This window comes from Sinocyclocheilus grahami, unplaced genomic scaffold, assembly GCF_001515645.1.
Source record: "Sinocyclocheilus grahami isolate Dianchi unplaced genomic scaffold, SAMN03320097.WGS_v1.1 scaffold599.1, whole genome shotgun sequence".
Classification (NCBI taxonomy): Eukaryota; Metazoa; Chordata; class Actinopteri; order Cypriniformes; family Cyprinidae; genus Sinocyclocheilus; species Sinocyclocheilus grahami.
The window spans coordinates 790,009-803,715 of NW_015505778.1; the positions used below are offsets into that span (position 1 = coordinate 790,009).

Consider the following 13,707-nt stretch of genomic DNA (forward strand, 5'->3'; position numbering starts at 1 on the left):
TTTCTGACTTATTTAGTTTTTTAGACTTGCATTTGCGTTTGTAATTTGTTATTTTGTTTTCAGAATTGTGATTTGTTTTGCACTTCTCGCCCACCGTATGAAACTGACCTCAGTTACAGAGATAGATGTTATAACATTTATTTTTACAGCAGGAGAATTCAGACTGATTCCAATAATCGATTTTAGTATCCTTAAACCCATATTTATTCAACTATACACTAAAGGCAAATGCACCGTAATAATACCGGAAAATGTGGTAGCCTAATCTTCTGCCAGGACATTACTTACTTTTCTTTATTCTCGTTTTTCTAATAAAAAGGTTCAATGTTATAATTAAACTCGTGAAAAAACGTAACATTTTCACAGTAAATACTGTATGTGGGAACATATGGTGACAGTAAAAATAATCACTAGATTCTCACAAGAAAACATGAGGGCAAACAGACAAAGCCGTGGGGAAAATAAGAGACATATGGAGGGTGAGAGAGAGAGAGAAAGGAAAAGAGTGTTAAAAACATATTTTAGTCCATAGTTCACATATAAGCTACTCTATAACGACGAATATGAAGATTAATTAATAACGATGCACAATGTATTATATATACTGTAAGCTGTTCTTTGTCCTCATGCATCCAAAACAGGTACAATTCACCTATCCAGGTCGGGAAACGCTTTGTTTTCTAATAAAGCAAAGGGCTGTCTCCCACAGACATACAAAATCATTCAGACGTTGATTAGTACACATATCATACATATATCACATAAATAAACAGCTACCTTACACCGCGCGGTTCCAGCCAGTGTGCAGTTGAAGTCGCACGTACGCCGTTAAGGTTAGTTCATTTGCATAGACGCTCGCTCGGCCGATTCAAATGAAAATTCGATGTTCCAGTGTGACATTTAAATGTAGATTAAAAGAAAAATGCCGCGGTGCTGTGGTCTATGCAGTGCGCTCGTCGTGTCGGCAGGGATGCTGGGGTCACACTGACTGGACAGGAGGAGGAAACGGGAGGAGAGTAAAACAGCGTGAATTATGAAAACTACACGAACTGCGCACACTGGAAAAGCCTGTGATTTAAAAAAATAAATAAAAAAAACTCATTATGAAGGCTGATTTTTGGAAATAGCCCATGATAATAAAATAGCTACACGGTGCAATTAAAAAACATTTCCACAAAATAAGTTAGTTATGCATTTCAGCAGTATTACTCCGTAAGAATGTAACATTGAAAAAGAAAGTAGTAATTTTGTAAGGGAAAAGTATTAATTACATTAGTGTATATAATCAATTACAAGTGCAAACCTTTTGTAATATTACTTTTGAAAATGAAAAGTATAAATTCAACTTGATATTGCTTTAATATTATATACTTTTTAAATATATTTCACCATAACTGCACTGTGAAATACAGCAAAAAATGGCATCTTTGGAACCAAAAAAAAAAAACAAATAACTAGTCTTTAAAAAAATGGTAGGCAATGCACTTTAGTTAATTTACCAGTAAAAACTTGTTAACACTAATTCAGTTATGAACTGTAAAATGCATGACCCAGACCCCCTTCTGCAATCCCTGAAATATCGGTACATTTTAAAATGATCAGCATAAACAAAACAAAAAATATTTCCATTAATTATTAATTGTAAAGCAGTTATTATCTCTGTTTGGCAGTCCATTGAAAATGGTTCCAAACACTACTATGAACAACAATGAAAACATGAGAGTGAATGTAGGCTACTCTCTGGTCTTATTTATGTCCTGCAGGTCTGGTCTGCCGCAAGGATGTCAGGCTGGTTGAAGGACTGCGTGTGTGAGTAATGAACAAGCTATGTTGACTGCAGACACATCTACTCACCAACAACACATTTACATTAGTGTTCAGTTCAAAATGCAAATACTGAATGACAAGTCAAGGATATACAGTCCTCAAAGAAAATATGCACATTTAAGCAGGACTATTGCAGTGGATAAAACACCAAACCAGGAGGCTTCGTCTGACAGACACTTTTTTCAGAACTGTTTAATAGGTTTGAAGTTATAAAACAATATAGTTTAGGTTGTTTCATGGGGGAAAAAACCCCAACCCCAAATAAAAATAACTATAATAAAACGTATGCTTTTACTGTAATAAATGCTGCAATCTATTTAGTCAATGATATACCTTTGAATTACGAACCAAAAAGAGAACCTACATTAGTATTGCCTGTGTACTCTTGCTTTTATAGAATATTTTAAAAGAACAGTCAGCACTATGTAACCTCTGGCGCTCTAGCGGTTGATAAACAGAACTGCACACATCCCGCGGAAGAACATTGCGGCCGGAGCTACTTCTCTAAGTTTATGTCTATGGCGATTCACGCAGGTATGTGTTACTCCGCAGCGGTGACCAGGCTACAATAATCCAAATATAAATACTTATATTATAAGTGTACCGTAGTGATTCGGAATAAGGCAAAAACGCGGTTTGGAAGATTAATTCATGATGTACTCGCTCATTATATACATTTAGCAAATTTTGAACACAGAAAAAGTTACATAGTGCTGCTTTAAAGGAATATGTGCACATTTCTCTCCTGATTCAGACGAGACGATTTAATTTTGGGCTCGAAGCTAAAAACATCTTAGTAACGAGTTTATTACAAACATGCCACTTTTTGCTTCACAAGATATTAATTGATGGACTGGAGTGGATTATTGTAATGTTTTTTATCAGCTGTTTGGACTCTCCTTCTGACGGCACCCATTCACTGCAGAAGTGATGTAATGCTAAATTTCTTCAAATCGGTTTCAAATCAAAGCTATTGCGCTTTTGATGGTGGCATTTATTTGGTGCCACATGATAAATGATCAGTTCATAAAAAAAAACAATAAAAAAAAAAAGGAAATACTAAAAAGGAAAAATAGTATGCAGAAATGACACGGAAAAAAGCAGTCAAGTATACACAGAGGCTTGTACACACAAAAAAACCCTGTACAGAATGTTACACGCATAAAAACATCTTAAAAACACAAGTGTTCAAACGCTCCTCTTCAGACACTTCACTTTCCCATACTGCTGAGAATATTGGCCTGTGAGGGGAAAAAGAAAGTGTGTGAAATCTCCTAAATCACATTCTTGTGTGCTTCCTTCTAGACACATTATTAAAAGATCCACAGCAGACACAGACATTACCGACACAAACCACAAACCTTTATGAAAGAAGAGAAACGTTTAGCTGTAATGCCTTCGATTTGCTTCAGGTCTTCCACCTACACACAAGGAAAATAAAGAGAAAACTAAATATTAAATCAGCATGTCAAAGTTTCGCACATCACATGTGAAGAGCCAGACTTCTACCTGTGTGAAGTCCCCATGAATCTCTCTCCAGCCCATGATCAGTTTGGCTTTCTTGTCTCCGATCAGCTGCAGGCTCTTGAGATCCTTCAGAGAGCCGGCGTTCAGCGTCTGCAGGATCTTCTTCCTGGACTGCTCTAGTAATGCTGAGTCCAGATGGGACTCCCAGTTGACCTCATCAGCAGGGGGACGATCCACACCTCCGTTCTCCTTCCCCTGACCCACCTTATCAGCAGAAAACCTCAGTTAATCATGGCAAACGTGAAAGCAACATCGCAGTTACTGTCAAGTGCAAAATATACCAGCGCTTGACAGCTTTTAAGGCATTTATTTGGTGCCACATGATAAATGATCAGTTCATAAAAAAAACAATTAAAAAAAAGGAAATACTAAAAAGGAAAAATAGTATGCAGAAATGACACGGAAAAAAGCAGTCAAGTATACACAGAGGCTTGTACACAAAAAAAAAACCCTGTACAGAATGTTACACGCATAAAAACATCTTAAAAACACAAGTGTTCAAACGCTCCTCTTCAGACACTTCACTTTCCCATACTGCTGAGAATATTGGCCTGTGAGGGGAAAAAGAAAGTGTGTGAAACAAAGGAAATCTCCTAAATCACATTCTTGTGTCTTGATATTTTATTCAACAGTTTTAATCCGTTATGGAGTTTGCGTCCCAAGGCACCAAAGCGTTGCACCTGCCTCAAGAGCTCTCACTATCTACAGCCACTGGACACCGTGATTGATGCACGTGATTTTTAATGTGATCTTGCCTTGGCTGTGGCGTGTTCTGTGACAGCTGCAGCTAGATCTGACTGCTGAAGTGTCATCTGGGGCAGGCAGAGTAAGAGTAGCAGCATTTTCTGTTTTGTCACATGCATCTATCGGATCGTAAACAGACGGAGAGATATACCGATATATATATATATATATATATATATATATAACTCCATGTCAATAAATTTTTAAACAGCCAAGATGTAACCCCTTTTCAAAAAGCTTAGAAGGGTTCATACAAATCTAAATGATTATTTCTGACAGCATTGTCGTTTTTGGGGTAAAAGAGGCCTTCAAACAAACATTGGCATTTGAATCTGTATCTCTGTAATATCAATTATTTTATTAGACCCAAATCTCCTGGTCGGAGCACCATTAATTATTGTTGTATATTGTAATACGCACATGTAAAGAACAACCAGAAGCACACTGACCTCAGTTTGGATACGTTTCTTCTTCTTATCCAAGAACTGAGAGGGCTTACACACCACAGCACACTGCTGCAAGGGCTGCACCTGAGAGACTGAGATGTGTTTGGACGGGAAGAAACGGCTCCTTATTTACCAAATACAGGCTGAAATGTTGTGCTTAAAGGAATAGTTCACCAAAAATGAAATTTGCTGTACATGTACTCAACCCTCAGGCCATCCAAGATGCAGATGAGTTTGTATCTTCTTCAAAAGATTTGGAGAAATTTAGCATTACATCACTTGCTCTTGAGCTGAAAATTTGCATATTTGTACAAAACAAATTCAGGCGTTTTAACTTTAAACAGTTACTGTTTTTCTTTTTTTTTACTGGAGAAAGCAATGTTATGGATTATGAAATCATATTTTAGCTGCAAGTGACGATTTGATGTTAAAAATATTTTAATGATGGATTTGTTTCTTACAAACACGCAGCTTTTGGCTTCACAAGACATTAATTGATGGTGTGGATTATTGTGATGTTTTTATCAGCTATTTGGACTCTCATTCTGACGGCACCCATTCACTGCAGAGGATCCATTGTTGAACAAGTGATGGAATGCTACATTCCTCCAAATCTTTTCTGATGAAGAAACAAACTGATCAACATCTTGAATGGCCTGAGGGCGAGCAAATCTTAGGGCGAACTATTGCTAAGTTTAGATTGTCAGGAAATGCACTCTTAAATGTATCAGTTCAGAGTTTCCCATCTGGAACCACAGAAGCTGACAGTAGCAGGATGAGAGAGGGGACAGAGCGGAAATGCTTCGAGCCCTGAAGAACAAAGCAACTGTAGCATCACAGAAACATCCTGCATACTAACAGCACAACTCAACAGGCAGAGGAAAGAGCAGGAAAATTCAAAGGGTCATAAAACACTAAACCACTTAAATCAATACTGCGTTCTCTCATGCATGAAGAGTGTCCCAGGAGGACTATAAGGATGAACTTAACCACAACTTACCCTGTAACGGCGTGACAACCGCTTGCTGTTTGCGTGGTTTGGAGGCTGTAGACGGTTTTCTGTGCAGTAGGGGCAGATCTGTCTTAAAGAGAAGTGCATCTTTGGACTCTTTCTCAATGGTTTCATTCTGCTTGTTTAACACGTTTGCTTTGTCCTCCAGCTCCTTCTGTTTCTCCTTCAACATCTATGAGAAGACAGCAGAACATATTTGAAATCACCCACTGGCTGATGTGGAAGAGGTTTTCCAAACTGAGCACTCATGTACAGTTTGCAATTGGTATTAGTAATCTGGCAACATTAAGAAATGTTGTTCTGACCAAGCAATTGATAGTTTTCACGTGACGTCACACCCTTATAGGAACGCCCACCTGGAGGGCAAAACGAAGCTTTACTCCACTGACCGCCAGTTATTTTTACGCAGTTTGCATTAAGTAGTAACATAGTAAAATGCAGATATTAAAAGGCGAAATTCAGTAAACACCTCATTATGTATATTTTGTACAGGCAAGCAGATGAAGCCAGAATATAAACGTAATGTGCAAAGTTTCATGTTAAATGGTTTCCCATAGAAAACCATTAGAAGGAAAACACTGAACCATTAAGCGGATTGCGTTCATATTCCCGCCTCATCTGCTTGCCTATGTAAACTATGCATCATTAATATAGAGGATATTACTGTTTTAAATATATTAAGGCACTTTAAGTGTTTTTACAACGTTTTGACGCACTGTTTAACGATAGAAATATTGCCGCGGGTGCTTAATATGGATTGCAAATGGATTTTTGACTTATTACGATAGAACTTCAGTGATTAGACTTGGTAACCATGTATGAATGCATATTTGTCATTTTAATTAAACTTAGGACTGGTGGTAATGCTTAAGATACTGTTACCCATTGGGTTTCTGTAAAAAAAAAAAGATATTAGTAACAGATAATAGTAATAATTATTAAAAGATAATACTACTCCTACTACTAACAATATACAACGCACTAAGGATTGATGAGCTGCTGGTTCATGAATATTAATCATGTTGTCAGCTTGTTGTCATCGAACTGATTTGCTGAAATCAAAACAGGGATGGTAATAGATGAGCGCCAGCCAATGAGAATGCCGTTTGCATATTAGCTCTGCCCACTACCAGAGATACCGGCATATCTTCTGCTTGTTCTTAAAAGCTGAATAATTCTAAATGAACTCAGTTATTTTGACAGGAAAATACAACAAAGAAGATGGTTTACACGCAGTGTGTCTATTGAGCGTGGTATGCAAGACTCTCGCTCTCTCTCTTTGCATGTGTGAGAAACACAGCGCTATCAGCAAAGCGACGGAGAGTCGTGCGCCTTCACACTAGAGTTTACAGCGTGTCAAATACAGGTGTGCTGCGCATCTATTGAGCTGAACTGAAATAGTACAGATTTGTTGATGGAGAGCGAAACTCTGAAGCGCTCAGTCAGTGTTCTGCGAGTGAAAATATATCTATGCTAATTAATTAGCCTCTCACACACATACTGGCAAGTAAAATCTAAGAATTTATTAGCCAATGGCTAATGATAGACATTATTTAGTCGCCCAGAGTAAGATTTAGTCTCTTATGCGAGTGATTCACTCGCAATGTAGAGGATTGCAAATATTGAAAGAGTGTAGGGCTGAACGATTTTGGAAAATAATCTAATTGCGATTTTACCAATATTGCGATTGCGATTTAATATGCAATTATTATTTTTAAGCTCTTTATGTTCTGTATTATTCAACAAAGACAAGCTATAAATCATTGTATAGTATGACCAACACAATATTAGATAGATTAAACATAAATGTTCTTTTCTGTAGGCCAGGCCTATATGTTACGATGAAATTAGGTGATGCATGAATTGATATGAATGACATTTTTATTTAACAACTACAATCACAGTATATTGACTGATTTGTTGAACTTCCAACCTTGTGAGCATGTAATAATTATGTTTAAATAAGCCTGGTGTAAACATTAATATGAAAGTCAGTAACAAATTGCACAAACTAAAGTAGATTGCAGAAATATAAAAACAAATCTGTTGTTTTACTACACTACTTTAGGTAATTCACAGTCACTGTAATAAACATATGTAAACATGTGCACTGCACTTTTTAAACACTGTCTGTGTATTTTTTGTGGGTTTCATGCTGTTTTACACGAGCAGCAAAATACATTAGAAACCATTATAATCAGTGACGCTGTTTACACTGGATGTGACGCGACAAGACAAAACCCGACATTAAACTGATGCCTTGTTCTATTTATGACGTACTGACACAAAGTTAAAATGATTTGCAACGGTCGCTTTGTCACGTCCTGAGCTGTTGCGGTGCGACGCACAACTGTAGAGTCCGGTATAGACACGGTGAGTGAAGCCGAGAGCAAGATATGCCTTGTCATATTTTCTGCATTTAGCTTTTGAATGACCAGCACCTGCCTGGGTCTGTGCGACTTCATCTATGGCTTTTCTCTTCGCTTTCACAAACCGATCCATCTCCCATTCTAAGTTACGTCCTTTGGCTGTTTACTGTTTTATTTCATTTCTTTTTCTGCTGATGGCCCGCGCTTGACTTGAAGCAGCGCTGCTTAGACCGATGGGTGTGTCATCAAAGCACTGCGAGAGCTATAAGAGAGCAGACGTCTCCTTATGCTTTCTCTCGCCGTACTTTGATGACACACACCCATCTGATCTTCAAGTCTAACACACCTCTTTACTCTCGCGTGTCACGTGACCGCGTAATTGCAGCCTCTGCGATTGAAAAATCGCGTTATTTCATATCGCGATATTACCGCAAATGCAATTAATCGTTCAGCCCTAAAAGAGTGTGTACGATACCTGTATTTCTTTACGGGACTGTGCTACAGTTTTGAGCAGGTCGAGTCTCTCCCTCTCAGCAGAGCCCATCATCATCTTCTCTAGGGCCAGGAGTCTTTCCAGAACTGATGAATCTGGTGAACTGAAAGACATTTCAACTTTAAGCACATATACACCAGCCAGACAGCATCAGATAGATAGAGATAGATAGATATGTGTGCGTATATCATTATTTGTCTTAAAGTCAACATTCAAAAAACAACAACACATTCAAAAAACAACAACAATAATAGCAATAACAATTATGTAATCAAATGAAACTTGAACTCCTTTCATTTTTTGGCAAAAAAAAAAAAAAAAAAAGTGTTGCCCAGCAGAGATTTACAGTTTAAATTAAAACAAAAATTGCCATTCCTTAAAAGATATAAGCTTTATTATTATTATTTTGAGACATTCTATTGTACTGTAGCAAATTTACTTGTCTTAATTCAAGTTTAACCAAACTTTTATTTTGAACGGGTTGTTGTATTCTTTTTAATTGAGACAGAACATGCAGACTTCATATTCAAATAGCAGTATTTTGTGCTTTAATATTCAGTCACTAGTCTAAAGCGCAATTAATTTAAGTGTAGTGCCCTACTTTTGATTTATTCATCCAAATTTTGAGAAATTCGGTGACATTCCACATTATACAGTAAATTCTATTTATGACTACTGTTTCCTCTCCCAAATACTACCAGCAGACACGCTGTAAAAGTCAGTGGTATTTGTTTGATGGAGAGATTTAATTTCAGCACCAGCTACCAAATCATGGTCTACCACACAGAGACCAGGACCTGTTAAAGTGCTAAAGGAGAACTAGAATGAAGAGAAGTGCACAGGTTCAAACCTTTATGAGGAGGATAGCGTGACTGCGGCTGGAGCGCTGGTTGAGTTTAGTAGAGGCCGTGGTGCGGTTTAGACTCGCGGGGATAAAATGAGTGTCAAAATCAGTAAAGGATGAGAGTGGTGTGTGTGTTAGCCCGGGAATGAGGATGTTTCTGTCCTTGTCTTCACGGATGGGCAGGTCCTGGGAACCCGGGGATAACAGGTCCAGCACCTACAGACACAAGGTGCATCAATATTCCAGAGCAGCTGCCACTGAAATGGGTTAAGTGTGTGTGCGTGTGTGTATGCATATATATTTACTTATTAAAAAAATACTTGGACTACCATTCAACAGTTTAAGGTCAGTAAGATTTTTCTTTTATTTAGCATGGATGCATTAATCAAACGTGACAGTATATATAATACTCTATTTCAAATAAAAGCTGTTCCTTTGAGCTTTCCATTTAAAGAATTCTGAAATATTAAAAAAAAATCAATTTCAACAATTGATAAATGTTTCTTAAGCAGCAAATAAGCATTTCTGAAGGATCATGTGACACTGAAGACTGGACTAATGGCTACTGAAAACCCACAGAAATTAATTATTTCTCAAAACATCTGACCTTTTCATTGTAGATCTCGAGGTAAGACATCCCAACCGAGTATTCCCAACCATCCAGATCCTTTTCCTGAGCTTTAACCAGTTTGAAGACCTCCTTGACAGCTCTGGTAATTACACCCGGCTGCTCTTGACTGCCAAGCATGGTGTGGGTCTTTCCTGAAGAAATGAACAAGAAGAGTCTCTAGATTGTGAACTGACAATATAAAGGCACGTCATAATAATCCTAAGAATCACATCACACAAGTTACTAAAGGAGGCGGTTGAAGAAATCTAGGCGGAAGAAATTTCATAGTTTACACTGAGATGATAACGATATCGCTTTCAACAACATGCACTTTGAAATCCATTTTCAAAAGTTTACCAGCCCCCAAAATAGGAATATGACCTGCAGAGGAAAAGACGACACGGAGGAAGGAGTCATACCTGCTCCAGTGGGTCCATAGGCAAAGACACTGGCGTTCTGACCATTAAGGATGTGAGGGAGGATGGGCTTGACAGAGGTCAGAAACACCTCCTGCTGTGTGGTCTGTTCACCATGAAACACATCGAACCTACAAACCAATATACAACGTTAAAATAAATCACTGCAAAAATAAATAAATAATTGGTATCATTCACTGAGTTCCAAGACTACAATAATAAAAAACAAGTAATAAATATAAACGTAAACAATGTATTTTATTTTATATATATTAAAGGGGTCATATGATGTTGCTAAAAAGAACATTATTTTGTGTAATGAAATGTGTTTATGCGGTTTAATGTTCAAAAAACACATTATTTTCTACATACTCTACATTACTGTTTCTTCTCTATGCCCCGCCTTTTTGAAACTCGTCGATTTTTACAAAGCTCATCGGTCTGAAAAAAGCGAGGTGTGCTCTGATTGGCCAGCTATCCAGTGCGTTGTGATTGGCCGAATACCTCAAGCGTGTGACGGAAATGTTACGCCCCTCACCATACTGTGATGCCCTGTCCCGGAGCGACGAGACAAAAACAATAAAACCCATTATAAACGAGGCATTTGTTGCATCCAGTGGGGACATAATTACTGATTATTATGACTTGTACTTTCTTTTTACGCGTTGCATCGCATAAACATAAAACCATGTCTGCATTTGTGATCGGAGAAACGACAAACAACAAGCACTACTCTACACTGCTCAAAACTCGTGTTTGAATCAGTGGCAAATCCTTTAAATATATATTAAAAAAAAGGACTTGCAGTCAGAGAGTCAGAACAGCCGGCATTGTAGTCTACTCTACCAGGATCAGGAAACAGTCCTCCATATAATGTGCTGCATACATCTGAATATTTGGGTTGAAGTGTTCTGGAACAGTGTTGTAAACACAACTTAACCACTGATTTCTAGTCGTGTCCTCTTTTGGAAGCCCAAACAAAGTAGTTTCACTTTCACAACGAAACACACGGCGGGCTAGAGTGAGCGGCGGCCGGCGGGCTTAGAGAACGGCGAGGCCGGCGGATTCGACAAAGGAGCGTCCGGCGGGCTTGCGGCAACCGCATGTGACGACCCCGGGTTGAAATCGCATCATATGACCCCTTTATACATTTTAAGTTATAAATTTGTAATATTTTGTTCTTAAAAAAGGGATGCAATTATCTTAAAAACCTTGCAGACAATTATAACGTTCCAATAAATAAAGCTCAATGCGGTTGACAAATTGAGGGTCAAAAGTGAACTGTCAAAAAAAAAGGACCTGACTTGAATTGATTTGATCAAATTAGAAAATATATTTTCTTATAATTGTTAACAATACACCCTGAAAATCAATTCCACTGCGTAAAGAAGAAAACACTGATACATATTGTTGTATTACATTATTGCCAAAATGGACCTAAACCTAAATCACCTCAAATCAGTCATGTATATTATATAAAGCCTTAAATGTTTCTCTCCCTGATAATCCAAACAGGCACGTTTAGAGCCAGTGGAGTTTAGTCAAAGAGAACTTTTAAAAATGTGTATTCCTCTTAAACTGCTCTTCTGTTTCAGCGATATGAATATATTAATCACAGATGCTACTGTTCTTGATTTTTGTAGCATCTCTATTTACAACCTGCTGCAAAGCGTGCCAGTCGAGAGGCTTTCCTTCACAGATCTGTTACATGCTGTCCCTCTGACTGGACCGAGATCAGTTTTGCAGCTTCATCTCCAGCATTTGAGTGGGGTTTGTATTCAGTGCAAGTTCAGGTCAATCACATGTGGAAGATCGACTCAAATTCATTGAGTAAGAATTCTACAATCTGGTTCTGGAAGACCATGTAAGTGGCGATGTTTGCCATCTCCACCTCCGGTTTGAGTAACGTTGGGCCGAAAACGATAGCCACATTCTGCACGCTCATTCTGTTCTCATCGCCGTGTTGAATAACCCTGAAAGAAAGAGACAGAGACATGTTGTAGATATATACAGTAACGTTTATAAAAAGATGTACATGTGTGTAAAATGAACAACATACTTGCGTAAATGGCAGAATAGGGCCTCCATTGTGTTACGGTTGGGTGGTGGCAAAGACCGTACCAGATTTCTCATGTGTGCTATTTTACTGTAATAATCAGGGATTTCTGTATCAAAGCACAAGGAAGAACACAAATTAATTCAATTAAAACTTTATTATCACTATATAGATAGATAGTTAGATCTAGATTATCGATTGTAATGAATTACAAGTATTATATAATGAATATATCTATTAAATAAAAATATCTATATTGTGGAGTACCCCCAGACCCCAAAAAAAAAAAAAAATCTGAGAAAAAAATTGAAATGTTTCTATTTTCCATTTTTAAACTATAAATTATATTATCAGTATAATTATATTACATAAAAATATCAATATTATGGAATCAAGAAAATCTGAGAAAGATACAATCATAAAATAGTTCTCTTTTGCATTTTTATAGTTTGCTTTTTGTATTTTGTAATTGTAAACAATTTTACAAATTATTTTATTAGCATAATAATTATATTAAATCAATAAAAATATCTATATTGTGGAGTACCCCTTACCCCCCCCCCCCCCCCCCCCCAACCCAACCCCAACCCCAACCCAACCCCAACCCTAACCCTAACCCTAAAAAAAAAAAAAAATATTATGTGTGGAAGACCCCCCCTAACCCCCCCCCCCCCCAAAAAAACCTGAGAAAAAGATTAAAATGTTTCTATTTTCCATTTTCATAGTTTAATACAAAAACAAAATCTACAAATTATATTATCAGCATAATAATTATATTAAATAAAAATATCTAAATTATGGAGTCAAAAGAAATCTGAAAAGAAAATTAATAAAATTGTTCTCTTTTGCATTTGTGTAGTTTGCTTTTTGTATTTTGTAATTGTAAACAATTTTACAAATTATTTTATTAGCAAAATAATTATATTAAATCAATAAAAATATCTATATTGTGGAGTACCCCCTACCCCCCCCCCCCAAAAAAAAAAAACCAAAAAAAAAAAAAAACACACATAGCTCAGATTATTAATTAAAACAGGACTACCCCATATATAACAGATTAGAGAAGGGGACAAATGAATAGGGCAGAAAAGTTAAATGTCCAGACAGTTACACAATTACAGAATTCCTTGTAGTATAATAGGGCGAAGATGAGGTTCCATATAGCTAGGGATGTAACAGTATGAAAAGTTCATATCACGATTATAGTGACCAAAGTTATCACGATTATCAATATTATCACGTTTTGTTCAAATTAGATGAAAACGTTCAAAAAGAACTGATACACACACTGAAAACATTTCAATAAGTTTTATATTTGAAAATCAACAAACAACTAATACAATTAGCAGCTATATGCACTTTT

The 13,707-nt window shown here is 37.1% G+C and overlaps 2 protein-coding genes and 1 pseudogene across 2 annotated transcripts in view; all 3 read right to left on the reverse strand.

Annotated features, from left to right (window-relative positions):
• The window catches only part of LOC107557346 (proline-rich transmembrane protein 2-like), an 8,723-nt gene extending 7,714 nt beyond the window's left edge, over positions 1-1,009 (reverse strand). Inside the window, exon 1 of the mRNA XM_016240732.1 lies at positions 778-1,009. The gene's annotated coding sequence lies outside the window, so the exon portion shown is untranslated. The remainder of the gene's footprint in view (positions 1-777) is intronic.
• Positions 1,010-2,806: 1,797 nt separating this feature from the next.
• Positions 2,807-11,754, reverse strand: LOC107557327 (kinesin-like protein KIF22). Its single transcript, XM_016240711.1, has 11 exons — positions 11,741-11,754; positions 10,292-10,419; positions 9,870-10,024; positions 9,269-9,478; positions 9,184-9,194; positions 8,401-8,521; positions 5,545-5,728; positions 4,548-4,636; positions 3,337-3,558; positions 3,189-3,248; positions 2,807-3,068 (listed from the first exon to the last, which is right to left on the reverse strand). The coding sequence occupies exons 1-11, from the start codon at positions 11,752-11,754 to the stop codon at positions 3,039-3,041; spliced, it is 1,224 nt and encodes a 407-aa protein (XP_016096197.1). The 3' UTR covers positions 2,807-3,038.
• A 97-nt stretch (positions 11,755-11,851) lies between these two features.
• The window catches only part of LOC107557366 (rho GTPase-activating protein 27-like), a 36,836-nt pseudogene continuing 34,980 nt past the window's right edge, over positions 11,852-13,707 (reverse strand).